The sequence below is a fragment of the Dasypus novemcinctus genome, chromosome X (genome assembly GCF_030445035.2).
Source record: "Dasypus novemcinctus isolate mDasNov1 chromosome X, mDasNov1.1.hap2, whole genome shotgun sequence".
Taxonomy (NCBI): domain Eukaryota; kingdom Metazoa; phylum Chordata; class Mammalia; order Cingulata; family Dasypodidae; genus Dasypus; species Dasypus novemcinctus.
Window position 1 is genome coordinate 115,655,034 of NC_080704.1, and position 18,085 is coordinate 115,673,118.

General features: G+C 46.8%; 1 protein-coding gene across 1 annotated transcript in view; it reads right to left on the reverse strand.

Annotated features, from left to right (window-relative positions):
* The window catches only part of COL4A6 (collagen type IV alpha 6 chain), a 486,161-nt gene that overhangs the window by 9,153 nt on the left and 458,923 nt on the right, over positions 1–18,085 (reverse strand). Inside the window, exons 29-44 of the mRNA XM_058291502.1 lie at positions 17,594–17,737; positions 17,056–17,181; positions 16,383–16,564; positions 14,501–14,564; positions 13,814–13,888; positions 13,189–13,296; positions 12,987–13,094; positions 12,321–12,392; positions 11,870–11,995; positions 7,990–8,106; positions 7,503–7,664; positions 7,229–7,327; positions 5,163–5,309; positions 4,356–4,472; positions 1,884–2,075; positions 884–1,170 (exon numbers count right to left, since the gene is read on the reverse strand). Coding sequence (XP_058147485.1) covers positions 884–1,170; positions 1,884–2,075; positions 4,356–4,472; positions 5,163–5,309; positions 7,229–7,327; positions 7,503–7,664; positions 7,990–8,106; positions 11,870–11,995; positions 12,321–12,392; positions 12,987–13,094; positions 13,189–13,296; positions 13,814–13,888; positions 14,501–14,564; positions 16,383–16,564; positions 17,056–17,181; positions 17,594–17,737 — 2,126 coding nt within the window. The remainder of the gene's footprint in view (positions 1–883; positions 1,171–1,883; positions 2,076–4,355; positions 4,473–5,162; positions 5,310–7,228; positions 7,328–7,502; positions 7,665–7,989; positions 8,107–11,869; positions 11,996–12,320; positions 12,393–12,986; positions 13,095–13,188; positions 13,297–13,813; positions 13,889–14,500; positions 14,565–16,382; positions 16,565–17,055; positions 17,182–17,593; positions 17,738–18,085) is intronic.

Genomic DNA, 18,085 nt, shown 5'->3' on the forward strand with positions numbered 1-18,085 from the left:
CAGTTCACAAAGAGCAAAACAAGAATTCCTTTACCTCATGTTGGTACATTAATGTGAGGAAGTCTGTGGCGATGTTATTGGTAATTATTCAAAGGCATCCCCTCACCATCATGCCCTTGGCCTTTTATCCTTGGTCCAAGATGCTGCCCTGAGGACCTGGGGCCATGATCATTGCAATTCAGCAAAGAGGCTCTGGAGAGGCAGGGTGTTTCGGTGGGGCCACACTGGTTTTCCTTGGGAGTTGTTTCCTGGCACTTAACCAGACCTTCCATTTGATGCAACATCCCCATTCACTGGGTATCATGTAAGTTACCTAATGCCTCCCTGGGCTTATAGATGTTCTCAGCTCTTTCTTAGCACAACATTGCATGCCCAGACACTGCCTTCCTACCAAAACGGAAAGGCAGCAAAAATTCCAGCAAGGACATGGAAACACTGAACCTTTAGGGAGGAGGTGGCAGTGGCCAGATGGGTCTGAGAGAGTGGGTAGAGAGGATATCCTGGCCTTGAGGGGGGACAGCCTCACCCTCATGGCTCACCCATCCCTTACCATGTTTCCTCTTCCCTTGGTTGTGACATAACTGAAGCAAGCACTGAGAAGATGATAGGGCCTTTGACTCTGATTCACACATACAATATACTCGGCCTTGAAACTCTGGGTGCAAACTGCTCCCTTCCACTCATACACACAAGGACATGTTATTCAGGCAGACTGGGCTCATTGATCTTTAGCTGAGGCCAGGCCAACCACTCCTTTCCTGCCTTTCAAACTCTGTGATTTCCACCCCAAGTCCCTTGAACTTGAGAACCACTTAGAGGGAACTTCCCAGAGTTCCCTGCCCTCTGCCTCTGCACTGGGTGAGCAGTCAGGGCAGGGCCTTACCATGAGGAAAGAGTACCCAATCCAGAGGCTGCGCCAGCCCAGGGGGCACTGTGGGATAGTGACACTCTGGCTGTGCACAGCAATGGCTTGCGAGGACGCCTCACACACAGAGCAGCGACTGATGTACTGGGGAATCTGGGAGTGGCTGACAGGCATCATGGGGTTGGGGGCAGTGGTGGATAGCCAGTAGGATTTGTCGTTGCGTCTGGCATAGTGGCACACCTCGTTGATGTTGCAGTAGATGAAGGGCATGGTGCTGAAGCGGGGTAGGCAGGAGCCGGCAAACCCTGGAACAAGAGAAGGTAGGCAGGGTGAGGGGTGTAATGAGCTCCAGGGCCACTTGAACTGGACTAGATGGTGGTTTGGGTGTATGTCCAACTGCATGTACCCAACCAGGGTACTCCTCTCCTCACCATCCTTAACACTATACACATGCTGAAGCCTGTTGATTACATCCTCTTTTAAATGCACCAGGGAAGTTTGACAAGGAACTGAATCTTCTTATAAATGGAAAAACGACCTCCTAATTGACCCGCTTGGCAAAACCACCATTTAATAGACTGAGTATACATTGAAGAGTCAACACACCTATAGACAATACAATTAAGTATTGGGTCATCTTCATCACCCTGCAGGCCATCTTATATTACTACTATTAATTGCTAACATTGAAGGGATGCTTGATATGTGCCAAACACTGTTCGAAGCATTTCATGTTTAGTCATTCATTTAATCCTTCCACCACCCTATGAAAGGGTACTAGGATTAGCCTTGTTCCATCAGGGAGGAGCTGAAGATTAGAGAGGTCAAATAATTTGCCCAGGGTACACAGCTAAGTGGGAGAGCCAGGGTTTGAATCTGAATCTACCTGACTCCAAAGCTGGTGCTCATAACCTACTACACAACGGTGGGCCCACCAAAGGGTGGCAGGGGAGAGGAGGTGGGCTCTTGGTCCTTGTGGGGACAGATGACCAGGGTGGTGGCTAAAGCAGGTACCTACCCAGGTCCTGGTTGTGGGCTTTCTCCTGGCCCTCCACAAACAGCAAGCTGTAACCCACCCACAGCTGGTTCATCCCGATGGGACACAGGGGCACCTGCTCTGACTGGCTGTGCTTCACTAAGATGTAGCCCATGTGCATGCTCTGGCCAGGCATTCCAGGCTTCCCAAACGGGCCCTGCTTTCCCGGAGCTCCTGAGAGGGAGAGAACATAAAAAGGGTGAACCTGGGGCAGCTAAGAATAACATCAGCTCCTCACTTTTTGCCAAGCATTGTGCAAGACTCATTATGTACATGTATTATCTCACCCAATCCTCATGAGAAACCTAGAAGACAGTACTACTAGTACCCAAATTTGTGGATGAGGAAACCGAGGCTCAGAGGGTATATCTGGCTATGTAGTCTCCACTTTAGAAAGTATACTATCATGCCTTCCCATAGCCACCTTAGGCTTTGATTGTCTGAGTGAAGATGAGGGGGCAGAGTGGGATACTTCTCAGGCTCAAGCATAAGGCCCTTTTAGAGGGAAGCAGACTTGGCCCAGTGGTTAGGGCATCTGTCTACCACATGGGAGGTCCGTGGTTCAAACCTCAGGCCTCCTTGACCCGTGTGGAGCTGGCCCAAACATAGTGCTGATGTGCACAAAGAGTGCCGTGTCACACCTGAGCAGAGTCTCAGAGACAGATAAAGTAGATACAACCCCAGGTATTGGTTCTTTTGAGGGCTAAAGAGACCCACGGGTTCTATGATCATGGCAGATGGGGTTCACTGCCATGTCAGTTGGCCCTTCTTTGGAGCTGGTGTTTCTGCGTGATGGAACTGGACTCAGATGGGATCTCTTTTCACAAGACTTTCATGCTACTTTACTGGAATTGTAGTTGGTGCTGGGGTTTAAGATATATCTAGGGGATTTGAATCTCTGGACTGACAATATGATAGCCACGCCCTGAACCTCAACAGACTTCAACTCCTACACTCTGATTTATTGGACTTACCCCACTCAGCTAACATGGAGTTGAAGAATGTCAACCACCACACCATGGAGCCTAGAGTGCCTACAACTGAAAGCAGGAGGATTGCATCCAGTATCCATGTGGAATCTAAGCCCCCTCTTGACGTAGAAGTGCAATGGACACAACCAATCCAATGTACACAGAGAAAATGTGGCATTGGTGTGGGAAAATTGGCCATGGTGGCTGCTGGGTATGGGGAATGGGAGGAAGAGATGAGATGTGGAGGCGTTTTCGGGACTTGGAGTTGTCCTGGGTGGTGCTTCATGGACAATTACGGGACATTGTAGATCCCCCCAGGGCCCACTGGATGGAACGTGGGAGAGTATGGGCTATGATGTGGACCATTGACCATGAGGTGCAGCGATGCCCAGAGATGTACTTACCAAATACAATGGCTGTGTCATGATGATGGGAGAGAGTGTTGCTGTGGGGGGAGTGGGAGGTGGAAGCGGTGGGTTGAATGGGACTTCATATTTTTTTAATGTAATATTTTTTAAAAAATGAATAAAAAAAAAAGAGTGCCGTGCCACACAGGGGTGTCCCCCGTGTAGGGAAGCCCCACGCTCAAGGAGTGCGCCCCATAAGGAGAGCCGCCCAGCACGAAAGTTCAGCCTGCCCAGGAGTGGCGCCGCACACACGGAGAGCTGACACAGCAAAATGACGCAACAAAAAAAAAAGAAACACAGATTCCTGTGCCACTGACAACAACAGAAGTGGACAAATAAGAACACGGAGCAAATGGACACAGAGAACAGACAACTGGGGGGGCGGGGAAGGGGAGAGAAATTTTAAAAAAAGAAAATTTATAAAAAAGGCCCTCTTAGAGGAGTTACTATCTGGAAACTTAACCAGAAAAGCGAAAGTAAAGTTAAGATTAGCAGTTGTAGCTCAGTGGCTGAGCACCTGCTGCACATGTACAAGGTCCCAGGTTCAATCACTTATCTCTCCTAAAAGAAAAAAAGAAAAAGCAGGGGCAAAATTGTGCCCCCCTCTCCTGCCAGTGGTAGACATACCTAATCAATCACATTTTCCTTGTGAGCCTCAGCATGTTCTCTATTCGGGACAACTGACAATTGATGAGAGTTTTGAACAGCCATACCTTTCAAAGATACCTCCCAAATCTTGTTATCCCTTGAACTGCCCCCCTCCCCATCCAAGTCACAATTCCTGGTAAAAATGGAGGTGTAGTGCAAGAGGCCATGCTAAAGTACAGAGTCGTAGATCACAAGGGCTGGTGCAGAACTAAGGGATTTAGACAATCTTTTGTCTTCTGGCATATAGGGCATCCTTTCCCAGGGTCAGAGAGTCATTGAGAGTGTCTAAGTTAGAGCCAAGTTCCCTAGCCTCCTAGTATCCAGCTCTACTACCGGGCTTATTGATTCTTAAGTTCAAGCTCTTAGGTCATGCCCAAGCCTCAAACCCTCAAAGCAGCTCTCTGCCCCTAGTGCTGATATCACCAGACCTTCAAATCCTGGAGGGCCTTGCAGTCCGGGAAGACCAGGATCGCCAATATCCCCAGGCAGGCCTGAGAACCCACTGGCACCATCTTTGCCAGGGATGCCAGGTAAGCCTTTAGAGCCTGCAAAGAGAGAAGGCCCATAAAGGGTACTCAGTGTGGAGGATCTCCAGGAGCCCACCCCCCTGAAAGGGGACTTGTGTGTCATACCCGGGACTCACCAGGAGAGGGAGCACTGTCAACTGGGTGAGCATCCTGAACTACAGGGCTGGAGCCTGCCTTAGTTCATGATGGGAGCATCCCTGCTCTGAGACAGTACTCTGAACTTAGCCTTTATGAGGCCCTTCACACCATTTTCTTCCACCATCCTTTCATCCCACCCCCACCCCCACCCCCAACAAACCTGGGAAGTATGAAGGGCAACTGCTAGCATCCAAGATCAGAAATGAGGACACTGAGGCCCAGAGAGATCTCTGATACCATCCAATTAGTGGAAAGCCAGGACTAAAAGCTAAGTTTTCTGTCTCCCACCCAAGGGCTTTCTCCACGACTTTGTGTTGCTCTTTATCCACACCATGCCTGCCCTTTACATGCTCAGCAGCACTTTAGAGAGGGAGAAGCTGACAGAAGTAGCTCTCACACACAGTCCTGCTTGCCTTGTTGGTCCTTCTCCTGGGAAAGAAGCTTTGGAGCTTTGTGAAGGAGCAGAGGAAATGCCCTTTGGAGCTGGGGTTCCAAGCTGGTTCCTTCAGCCTCCCAACCAAGGCTGTCTCAGTTCCCCAAGAAGTCCCTTATCTCTGGTGCCATCCTCACCTTGTAGACCTATAGGGCCTTGAAACCCAGGGTCCCCTGAAAGGCCAGGAATCCCATCAATGCCTGGTAGACCCAAGGGCCCAGGAGGAACTTGGATGGCTTCTGCAATTGGTGTTTGACCAGGAGCACCTTGGAAGCCAGCAAAGCCTACAAGCATGTGGAGAGAAATGAAAATAGGCTGAGACAGAGGAGGAGGCCAGGGTGGGTCCCCAAAAGTCATTCTGACCCTTATTCACAAAATATCTGCCTTTCCAACTCATTACTGTGTCAAAGCCTAAAAAAGATAGACTACATATACAAGTACAGCCTCTAAATATCTGTTCCCATAGGATACCTCCAGTTTGGTTCTCACCATCCTTTACACAATGCCCCCTTTACGTATCCATCTCCCAAGTAGATTCATTCATCTTGTCTCCTCAGGACACATAGGGCCTGGTGTATGGTAGGTAATTGGGAAATGTTACAGAGATGCTGGGTTGAGCCTTTGCTCTGGACTGAGGCTCTTGGTTTACTCATTTATTGTTCAGAATACAGTGCCAAAGAACCTGAGGGATGTGTCTGAACCCAGGAGTTCAGTTGACGTCACAGCCTTGGGGCCCAACTCCAGCTTAGTAATGGAAGCTGAATAAGCCAGTTTGCTTTCTAATTCATTGAATTAGCATTTCTTGAATGCCTATTATGTGCCAGGCCCCTGGTAGATCAGGGGATAGAGTGGTGATTAAGACAGACCCTTACACATCTTCGGGACATGGAGCTGCCCTGGATGGTGCTTCAGAGGTAATCACCGGACATTGTAAATCCTCACAGGGCCTACATGATGGAATAGAGGAGAGTATGGGCCATGATGTGAGCCAATGTATATGAGGTGCAGAGGTGCCCAAAGATGTACATGGGAACGAGTGTTGTTGGGGGGGGGGAGAGGGGGGGTGGGGGGGGTGGGGTTGAATGGGACCTCACATATATATTTTTAATGTAATATTATTACAAAGTCAATAAAAAATAAAAAAATTAAAAAAAAAAAAAAAAAAGACAGACCCTTACAGAAATTAGGGTCTAGTGATAAAAAGGAAAAATGCATAACTTGACAAATACCATAATCTCACTGCAAGTTGAGAGAAGTGCTATGCAGGAAATAAGTAGTGCAGTGACAGTATGGGGCAGCAGAGGGGAGTATGGAGTATGGTATCCTGCTACAGAGGGAGTGATTAGAGGCCTCTTGTATAAGGTGACATGTAAGCTGAGACCTTCAAGGTATTAGAAGGAGCTAACCATTTGAAGAGAAGAGGACAAGAGCATTCCAGGATGTAGAACAAGCATGTGCAAAGACCCTGTGGTAGGACAGGGCTTAGTGTTTTGAGAAAACCTAAGAGGCCAGTGTGTCAGGAGCATGGTGAGCAACAAAGGAAAAGGCTAAGTGATGAGGATAAAGAGGAAGGCATCACATAGGGATTTGTGGGTCATAGTTTATTCCTGTCAATGGCAGCCATTGGATGCTTTCTGCTTTTATAAGATCTTTCTGGCTGCTGTGTGTGTGCCTGTGTTTGGGAGGGGAGTTGCTGCACAAGGGAATCAGAGAGACCAGTTTGCAGGCCATTGCAAGGCTTCATATGAGAACTAATGGTGTCTTGAACCTGGGTGGTAGTGGCAGAGGTAGTGAGAGGTAACTGGATGCAAAGCACACTGAGGAGGTAGACTCCACAGCACTTGTTAATGGAGTGTGTGCATGTGTGTATCTATAAGGGTGTAGTAAAGAATGGTCCTTCATTTCTGGATTGAGCAAATGGGAGGCTGGTGATCTGAATGCAAACTCAATCCCCACTAATGCAGAAATAATGCAGAAAGGCAGGTCAGTGGCCGAATCTTCAGCAACAAAACAGCAGTGGCCTTCAGTCCTGGGAGCTGATGGAGATAAAAGTATCTCAAAAGTGGAGAAATCCCTTCTGGGAGGAGCTTGATCCAGCCACTTCAGGCATTCTTGGAGTGGTGAACAATGACTCCTGAAGGAATCTCAGCCCCATGCCCCTCCCTTAAGCTCAGGGCCAACCCAGCACATGCTCTCAACTCACCTTTTGGCCCTGCCTTTCCTTTCATCCCGGGAAATCCTGGATCTCCTGGTGGCCCAACTTTGCCTGGGGTACCCATGAAGCCAGGGTCCCCTTGCATGCCTGGCAAAGTCCAAAGGGAAGCAAGTCAGGGCCTGGCCTGGTAGTGGGGAGGGCTGAGAGCAGGCAGAGGTGAGGTAGGGGAGCACATTGTCAGCTGGCCTCTCCTCCCAGGGTTGCAGGAAGGGGCCAGCTTTATGGAGTGGTAAAGGGCCCAACAGCTGGCCAGCTGCCATACCTTTCAGTCCCAGCTCTCCAGGGAGGCCAGAGAAACCTAGGATTCCTTGGTCTCCCTTGGGCCCATGAGGGCCAGGAATTCCAGGGAAGCCAGAGTCTCCAGAGTCACCTTGATTCGAGGATGGCCCGGGGAAACCTGGGGGCCCAGGAGGGCCTGGGTGGCCTAGGGATAAGATCAGTAGAGTGATGAAGGGCAAGCGAGCAGGTAGTGGCCACTGCCAAAACCCCAGGGGTTGATAGGAAGCCAAAGCCCATCCCCAGGGCAGAGGGAGAGTGTACCCTTGCTGCCTAGTGCCTAGACCTTCCCAAACTCTTTTAGAAAAATGCAGCCAGTTCCCATCTCTTGTGTCCCTGCTGGGAGCAGTGATGGGAGGCCAAGCAGGCCCATGCACATCCAGCAATAGTGACTGAGCTGCATATAGGGCCTCCCCAAACTCTGGACAAATGGTCTTGGCCAACCCTCCCAAATTTGGGCTTCCTGTGTTTACCTCGTTCTCCATCTAAGCCTGGTTGCCCAAGGTCACCAGGCTGTCCTGCAATGACTGAAGGCAAGGAGATGCCTGGGGCACCAGGAAGACCAGCAGGGCCTTGGAGACCTGGGAAACCTGCGAAGAATAATTAAGATGGATGGGCTTTGCTCACCTAGGAAAGGGCTTGCCTCTCAGAGAAAATGGAAGTTCACACAGAGAAAATGTAGGTCGTTAGGTAGGGACCTGACCAGGGGATACCAGCAGAAGGCTCCTCTCCTCTTCATCCCAGCTAGCAAATACAAAACTGACAAGAGCTCAGAGGCTCCCTGGTCCCAGCAAAAGCTGCACTTTATTGGGATAGAACTGGGAAAGGTTCTAGCTCCCCAACCTCCCTGGTAATGGAAACATTTTAGGCTGTTCCACATTTCCACAAAATCAGAAAGGAAAGAAGGCTTGCCAGCAGCGCCTGAAATGCAAGCTCCCCAAATTGTTTTTAAACCCACTGTAACCATCAAAAAACATTTCGTAAGTTAGCAGATGGTGTCTGATGCTGCTCAAAGAAGGTTACAGATAGAGGTAAGTGCAGGCCCCAGCCAGTCAGACTCCAGCCCAATCAAAACGGAGGCCAGCAAGAGTGTGCCAGTGTCTTCCAAGGTTAGAGGCAAACTGGTCATCTGTTACAGGTGACTCAAGATATTAACTGAATGAATGCTTTCCAGAAAAAGTTGACTATAAAACAGATTTTTCTGAACGAAATCCCCCCTTTTTGGCAAAAGAGAATAAAAATAGATGCAGAATTCTTATGTGCTCAGACCTTAACACTGCTTTACATTTGTGGAACAATTTCTGTTATAACATGTTCAAAATAAAAAATCTCAGCTGATTACAGATTTATTTAATATTCACATGTCAAAAATAGGTGGTAATCCCGACGGGGAAAATACCTCAATGCATATATACGAATGTAGAAGTTCATATTATACATTACATGTAGCATGGCAGAAACATATTCATTACTTTTACACATTCTAAAAAACATTCAAATAAGATAAATCGATTCAAACTGGTTGATAAACTGTTCTGGCGATTGAGTCTTCATTTTATTTTGTAAAAGAAAATCCAAAAAAATACTAATGTTGAATTTCTTATTCTATAGTTGTCTGAAAACATACTAAGTCCATAGAAGATGCTAGATTGATTCATTCAGATGGTTTTTAAAATGGTTTATTATCTAATTAATTGATTTCTAGGGAAGGAAAAAATTAATTTAAAGAAAATCTCCCAAATATTTAGGTCCAGAAAATAAACAAGAAGAAAAATTAGTTGCAAAGTCATATGGTACTATTTATAGCATGGTCAATTATTTCTTGATGAACCTTTCAAGTGCTTTTCTTTTTCACAAAGGCAAAAATCTGAAAAGAAAAGACATATTATATATTTTCCCCCAAAATATAGCTTTATGCATATATATTACATATATATAAGCTGAAATTATGTAAAACCACTAAACTCACCACACATTCAGTAGAGTAAGTTTGGACAGCATACAGGTTATAAAAAGTTCCCTTGGTCAGGAAGCAGATGTGGCTCAACTGATAGAGCATCTGCCTACCATATGGGAGGTCCAGGGTTCAAACCCAGGGCCTCCTAGCCTGTGTGGTAAGCTGGCTCATGCACAGCGTTGCTGTGCACAAGGAGTGCCATGCCATGCAGTGGTTTCCCCCAGGTGGGGGAACCCCACGTGCAAGGAGTGCACCCCACAAGGAGAGCCACCCCATGCAAAAAAAGTGCAGCCTGCCCAGGAGTGGCGCCACACATATGGAGAGCTGATGCGGTAAAATGACCAACAAAAAGAAACACAGATTCCCAGTGCCATGGAGAATGCAAGCAGACACAGAAGAACAAACGGAGAATGCACACAAGAGAGCAGACAACGAGGGGTGGGAGGGGAGAGGAGAGAAATAAATAAAATAAATCTTTAAAAAAAAGTTCCTATGATAGTTTATAGGGTCTCTCCTCTTTTTAAACTGTTTTGATTTTATGACACTGATATAGTATCAAATCTGATACTATAAAATGCCTTTAATCTGAAAGAAGGTCACTACAGATATCAAGTAGTGCAAAAAGCTCAAGTATTTCTTTGGTTAAGAATAAAACACTTTAAATGAGATAAAAATGCAAGACAACATTCCTTTCCAACTCATTACTGTGTCAAAGCCTAAAAAAGATAGACTACATATACAAGTACAGCCTCTAGATATTTAGTGTAAACATGAAAATGAATAGTGTAATTTAAAGTTACTTAGATAAAGGCATTGGAAGGACAGGGATTGCTCTATGAAGATTTCTTAGGGGTAAATCTTCTTTTTACACTGACTTTCATTATCAAGTCAGAGATAGGTTCCTATGGTTGGGTGGGGGTATGATATTTGTTGTATTATTTTAAAAAAATTTTATAGCTAGATATTGAAAGTATACAACAGAATGTTTATGTCATATGTACAGAATAATCCAGAGATGACACCTGTGTTTCAATCACTCAATTGAATATAGAGAAGATAGCATTACCTTTGAATTTCACTGTTTACCATTCACAGATTCCAACCACTTCCCTCCCTCTCAAAGGCAACCACTCCTGAATTTTGCATTCATCATTCTCTTCCTTTTCTTCATAGTTTGGTCATAAACAATATGTGTTTGGTTTTGCTTATTTTTGAACATTTTATCAATGGAATCATACCCAACATATTCTTGTATGACTTACTTTTCTTTTTCCTCCCTCAACGTTATTTTTGAAATTTATCCATCTTGACGTGTGGTGTTTACCGCATTTGTAATTGTGATTTTTATTAGCTCAGATAGCTAAAGGAAACGATTAATTTAATGACCAGACATGCATAGTCAAGCTTTGAAAACAGAAGAGGAATTGCCCCTGTGCTTCCTGCCATTCCCCTCTTCTCTAGCTCCTGTGAAAAAAACCACATAGAATCCCTGCAGGCGTGGTCCCTGATTCAAGCCCTTTGGAGAAGGTGCTGGCTTTCATGAGAGAGCAGGTTGGTCCAGACCTCAGGAAAGAGTAAACAGAAACTGCCAATCTACCAAGTCAAAATACAGCAGGAAATTAATTCATATTTGAATACAGTTCCTGAAAAACACATGAACATTATACAACATACACCTAAACAGATAAAGTGTGCTGGGATCTCAGGTCCTGGAACTCAGAGGAACAGAACGTTTGGCAAATATGATATTTCCTATGTTATATTGAGTCAGATGTGTATGGATCTTCAGGACATTCCTAAGCAAAGGAAAAGAACAGACTTCGTTACTACTATTTGATAGATAGGAAAATGGAGGCTCGGAAAGGGATTTCACGTGAGGTTGTAAGTCAGGGGCAAGGGATGAGGGTAGACCTTGTGTTCTAGTAAACTCACCAAATGCTAAGCATGTACCATGTACTTGTCTTAGGGACACAATTATCTTCTTAGTCATGGATTTCTCCCAGCAAACACACTGTTTTCCCAGGGCCCAGGCCAGTGCCAACTACAATGGATACTGAAGAAATTCTGGCAAATTTCTCGTTAGGTGGACAAACCCTGTCCCCAAGGACCATTCAATCCGGGCTCTGGCCAAGAGTGCAAGAGAGGCCCTGAGGTTAGGCCCTCAGAAGTGAGGAGTGAATTTGGAGGTTAGAGGGGACATTCCCTCACAGGAAAGCCCTAGGAACAGCATGCTGTCTCTTTCTCAGCAGTTAGTCCCTCTGGGTTCTGAGATTCCCAGAGGTGTGAAGACATGCACAACTTAACCCTGTGAGCAACATGACCTCAATGAACCCCAAACCTCATGCCTCAGCAAGGCCTCATTCAGCTTCTACAAGGCCTGATTTGGGTTCACTTACCTCGGTCACCCTTTTGTCCTCTTAGACCTGGCTTCCCTGGGGCTCCTGTGTCAATTCCTAGAGAGCCTTTTTCCCCCTTGGGGCCAGGCAGGCCAGCAGACCCAGATACACCAGTGATGCTGGGTCCTAGGAGAAGATGCAGAGGGAAGGACACAGAATTCAGTGGGGATGGGACTTATGCCTAGCTCACTTGCTTCGGGCCCAAGGGGGCCCAAAAGACATCAGAGCCTGAATCCTGAAGGAACAAGAAGGGTAACTCATTTGGGTAGGCAGACTCCATCTTCCTTCTTCCTCATATCAAGGGATCCCAAATTGGGGACTGGACTGGCAAGGAGATCAATGGGTCCAAGCATATGGGATACACAGTAGTTAAGAATTCGTGGCCAATCCCTGCCAGGCTTCTAGAAGATCTGGTGCCCTCTTCTTCACCCTTGGGTGGGGTCTTCCTTACCTGGAGTGCCTTGGGCACCCTTAGAGCCTGGAAGTCCATTCAATCCCTGTAAACCAGAAAGTCCAGAGAAGCCTGAGGGGAGAGAATGTCAGAATTGGCTCCAGCAACTCTGAATCACTGTGAAGCAACTTGCTCCAAGGGTATTACAAAGTCCTCATTTTAAAGATCATGGTCTTTCTTGAGTCATTACTTAATGTTTTAAAGGAGAATAGACCAACCCTAACCTACATCCTCTACTCTAGGTTCTCATGCCTTTTATAAGAAACCAGTACTGCTTCAAAAGCAGAGCATTAACAAATTAGTTAACTTCAAGAAGAACAAAGATTGGCAATGCCAAGGCCTGCCATTTCTCAGAGACTAGTTCCAGAGATTCACTGGCCAATCTCTAAGTCAAGGAAAGTCTATGTATGACAGAGCAATGATCTTCTTGTGAACTCATCTCTCCATGGAGTCTATGTTCTTCTTTTCCCTTTCATGCTTGTGCTGCTTCTTTCTTCTTCTTCCTCCCTTCTTTTTCTTCCTTTCCCATTGTACCTCATGTGGCCCAGTCTATGACTTCCCTAGGTATGACTTAACACCAGCTAGTATCTCCTAAGATAAAAGAGTCACTGTTCTGTTTCGAAGGAAGAACACTTTTCACCATTGCCTACTTCCCAATATACATACCTTTGGGTCCTACTAGGCCAGGGGCTCCCTGCGGGCCAGTTGACCCTGGATGACCAGGAGAACCTGGAAGCCCTGGGTCTCCTCTTAGACCAGAAATCCCAGGGAAACCTAAATGTGAAAACAAGGCAGAAAATCAGAATGAGGTATGGCTTGATGCTAATTCTAGTGCTTTCAGAATAAAGTTTGTCATGTGACATGGTACCTGGGGAGCCAGAAAGGCCAATGTCTCCAGAAATTCCAATTTTCCCTTCTTCACCTTTGTTCCCTGGGAAACCCACATTGCCAGCTGGGCCATTTTTTCCTTTCACACCTACAACACCAAGAAAAATGCTGCATAGTCAGGCCACATTTTGGGCAGTGTGGTTTTCCACAGGAGCAGGTGAGCAGGAAAGTGAAACCACTTTGGACTGCTGAGGGATCTAGATTCAGGGCTAATCAACCCAATGAAGAAACTGAAAAGAACCGCAGCTGCTGTCTTCACATTTGGTAGGTGCCACCCAATTGAAAAGTAAGTGAACTTGTTCTGGATGCCCCCAGAATGGGGAGCAGTGGGTAGAAATGTTCGAGAAGCACAGTTTAGACAATTATAAGACTAAGTGAGTGAGCACCATTTCTGAAGGGTCTCTGCAGCCTATGAGTCCTGAAGGAAGAGCAGGCAGATTTGCTTGGGGGAAATTATGGGCTTCCTGTGGGTAGACACATTTCAGGTGAAATTTTCCTGCAGTAGATGGAAATTGCAGAACTTGGAGTCGACTTCCAAAATTCCTTTCAACCCTCAGTTTGGAGGAGTCTGTGAGTCATGTGAGACAAAAGTACAGCAGACTTACCTTCAAAACCAGGGTCTCCGGGTTGTCCCTTTGGTCCTGGGCTACCAGGAATTTCAAGTATCTGGCCTGGATCTCCTGGGGATATTGAGACAGTGTTCAAAGGGCAATGGAAGTGATAGCTCATTTTGCACTAAAGAAACTTTTTGAAGGGAGAATCTATTGAGACTCCATATAGCAAGAGGATGTTCTTGTCAAAATTACCCTTTGAGTAAATGGTGACCAATCACCATCAAAGAACTGGGATGCTTCCAGGCTATTGGCATGGAATGCTGAGATATGCAGTATATCTCCATGGGGAAACACATCACTGGGCTCAGTATGAGCAGAGAGGGGCCCGAATGAAGGAAGAGTGATGAGAGTGGGCACCACTGAGTGCCCAGTGGGTTGGGTTCAGCAGGGGGAAATACTGTCTAGAGCCAACTCCCTCTGATGCTGAGTCTGGAAGGCAGTCTGGTCAAATCACAAAGCCAAAGGAAGCTTTCCTTAGCTCCAAGAAAGCCAAGGAAAGAGAGCATGGTTGCACTGTCCTAGAGAACCATGGGCTGCAAAAGGGACTTTGGCCAAAGGGGAAATGTAAATCAATTCACTTTCCCCTAAATAAAGAGTTTTCCTTCAAGAAAGCCCTTAGCCTGCCAGTAAATTGGCCTTGCTCTAGAAAACCACATTCAAAAAGAAAAGGCTCCTTACCTTTTGAACCTTGGACACCAGTTGCTCCAGGGAGGCCAGGAGCCCCACTGAGACCCTGGGTACCCTTCAAAGCAACATGGGAATCGTCATTTCTGCCCAGACCTCAGGGTCTCCCACCCTGCTACACACCTTCCCACTCCCTGAACCACTGCCTCAGAGAAGTCTGTTACATACTCCGTGGCAAGGGTGGGGTGGGAGAGCACATCCTGCAAAGGGGAGGGTGACGAACAAAGGGTAGAAATACATACTTCAGGTTCTTAGGGGGAGGGATTCAACCTGCCAATTAACCTTATTCTTGTCACTCATAACTTCTCACTGCCCATCAAAATTGGAATCTTGGGAAATCAAGATCTGGCTGTTCTAGTCGCTTAGAAAATACAAAAATTGACAGTAAGTGCAGACAAGACAGTCTGCTACCACCTCCCTTGCCAAAGTGCTGGAGTCATTCCTTATGCACAAAAATAACTGCTTTTCCACCATGCATGGCTAACCCTCTGCTTTGACTCTGCAAGAAACACGAGGTCTTTCTTATACCAGGTAGCAGGCTGTATGTGTGCGGATGCTCAAGTCCAAATTGGGGCTAAATTTACCATTTTCACAGGAAAAGCTGCCTTCACTGGCTAATGTCCAACACACTGAGTCTGGGAAGTGAGCATGTCAGCTGCCATCAGCATGTTTTGTACACTGGTATGATTTTGATTCCTCTTGAGTTGTACCCAGTAAGGACATATGCCACTTAGTGCCTTGGGCAGGTGTCTGAGTTCTGGGCTGGGTCTCTGGGCTTACTGGACCACTATTCCATCATCACTCTCCAGGGCACCCACTCCATTCCACCTGCTTCCTCTCCCAGCTTTTTCCTGCCTAATGACATATCTACTAATTTTGAGCATGCTGGCTACCCTCCAGAATGCCTTCACCCTTGCTTTTGTCCTTCCTAACGTGGGTAGTCAGGACCATCTAGTTTAGATATATTTCTTTTGCAATAGCTTCAGGTGTGTGTGTGTGTGTGTGCATGTGTGCAAGTGTGTACATATGCGTGTGTGAGTAGGGTGTGTGCTCTGTCCATCAGATGGGCTGATACTTCTGAAGGACAAGGACTTTGCCTGCAGGGAGCACAGGTTTTCTGTGATCCAGTTCATTCAGAGCCTTCAATACTACTATTACGGCTACTATTTACTCGGAGTTTTACACCTAGCATCTGAACTAATCCTCACTACTGTGTGAAAGAGGTTTAAATACCGCCATTTGTTATGGATGAGAAACATCAGGGAAGGTAGAAACGTGCTCAGACCAAAGAGGGATGGGGCTGAGATTCAAACCCAAGCGTCTTCTATCACCTTGCCTTTTAAGAGCTCAGAGAAACTGGAATTGATTTTTTGCCAGTTCCTGCCTCTCATGGGGCTTCAGAGACCTTTCTACCAGAACATCAAGGAATCTGTCCTGAATTCTTATGGTGTGCCAATATAGATGCTGGCAGTGGGTTGCAGACAAAAAAGCATATAATGTAGTTCTTCTCCAGTCCTCTCAATCTTATTGAGGAAATCAGAGCCATACAGAATCAATCAGGATTAACATAAGCAATGAGAAGTGAAGTGTGCCAGCAGAGCAGGAACTCAGGGACTCCTGGAGGAGGTGGGGCCTGGGGTACATATTAGGCAGAGGACAGAGGAGGTGTTGCCATGTGAGAGAGATAGTATGAGCAAAGGGTATTCTGAAAAGGGTGAGAAGACCTGTCAGACTCAGAGAAGGGTTTATCTGAGGACATCCTGAGGGAAAGGCCTGGGAAATATGTTGAGATCAGGAAGGTGGGCCAAGGGAGCATTTCCCCTGGCTAGCAATGAAGGTCCTTCTTTGGTGGAGAGACAGAGTTGCTCATACTTACACTTTCTCCTGGCATCCCTGGGAAGCCTGTGATCCCAGGGGACCCCTTCAGGCCAGGTAAGCCCTGTAGTCCCATGGAGCCAGGAAGGCCTGGCCTTCCAATAAGTCCTTTGATGGTGCTGGGGAATCCTGGAGCTCCAGGGCGACCTGTGGGCCCAGGGCGGCCGTCCTCTCCTTTGTCACCTAGGAAAGAAGCAAAAGGGCTTAGAAAATTCTGTAGGCAAGAGAAAACCTGCTTGTCAAGATACAGGTCCCCTGGCTCACAGGCAAAGTGTGGACTGGGGGGAAGTTAGCTGGGTGTTGGGGATGTAGAGTGGAGAAGTGAGGGAAGTTGCCGCATTCTGCATTCTGGGGCCCTGCTCAGAGCCAGCCCAGCTCCAGCCCTGGGAAATCTGCTTAACACTCATGTCCCACTAACTGGCAGGCTCCTCCAGGGGTGCCACAGCCTGCAGTTCCAAAACTCAGCTCCACAGTGACAGTGGCAAATAGCAAGCTCAAAGTCCAGGTGCTCCTTGGATCCAGGGAAGGCAGCCTCCCTGAACATCCTGCTGCTACCTGCACTCCTGCTCAGGAGGAGCTGTGGACTATGAGGGGCCTTTTTCTCAGGAAGGAAGCTGAGTTTGGTCCTAACATCTTTCTTGGGTATTTTTCCTGCCCATTCCCTGCCCTGGCACCTCTGGATCCAGGAAAACCATCTGATCCAGCAGAGCCCCGAGAACCTTTGTCTCCTTTCAACAAAAGGTTCAGCATTGGAGGTTTGGGGCTGGGTATTCCGACTGGCCCTGGATCGCCTCTGTCTCCTGCAGGGAAGGAGAGCAAGATATCAGCAAGTGAGAGTGCTTAGACAGGCTCCATATCAGTTCTTCCCACCACCCTCTTTCTGGGCCCTTCCATCTTCTTCTCATCACCCATTCTCTCAACTTGACATTTCTGTGCAGGCCTTCAACTTATATAAGCCACTCTAGACCCTTTAGACCCTAACTCAAAACCTTCCTCCCATGATAATCTGGGAATGAATAGACAAGGAGTCTAACAGGCAGTGTTAACTCAGAAGTGATTAAGTCTTTTGATTTAAAGGGACACAATTCAGAAGCTGAAAATCATATTATCTAACACAGGGTAGGAATCAGTTACAGGGATGACAAAACCAACAAACAAAATGTACCTTTGGAAGTGTGGGTGGCAATTCCATAATTCAATTCCCCAACTCACCTTTTTCACCAGGTCTACCAATGTGTCCAGATGTTCCAATTCTTCCTGCTGAACCAGGAACTCCCTTCAATCCATTTGCACCAGTAATACCAGGGAGACCTGACATCCCTGGAAAACCTATCAGTCCAACAGACCCCTTCTCACCTGTGGAGAAACAAGAACTTCTATCATTATCTCCATTTTATACAGAAAGAAACTGAAGCTCACTGCAGTTAATTAACTTCCCCAAGGTCACACAGCTAGGCAGGTGAAGAAAAGGGATGCATAACCAGGTTTCTGTAACTCCAAAGCCTATGCTCTTAGTCATTACACATTATGCTACTTCCCTGGAAAGGGATGTGACAACACAAAAGAAAGAAGACGTGGGCACCTCTCTTGTGATTTTCCAAGTTAGAACATAGGTGTGGCACAGGAAGCAGGGGGCTGAGCTCTAGACCTGGTTCCCATGCTAACTAGTTGTGGGACCTTGGAGCAGTCATTTCTCCCTGCATA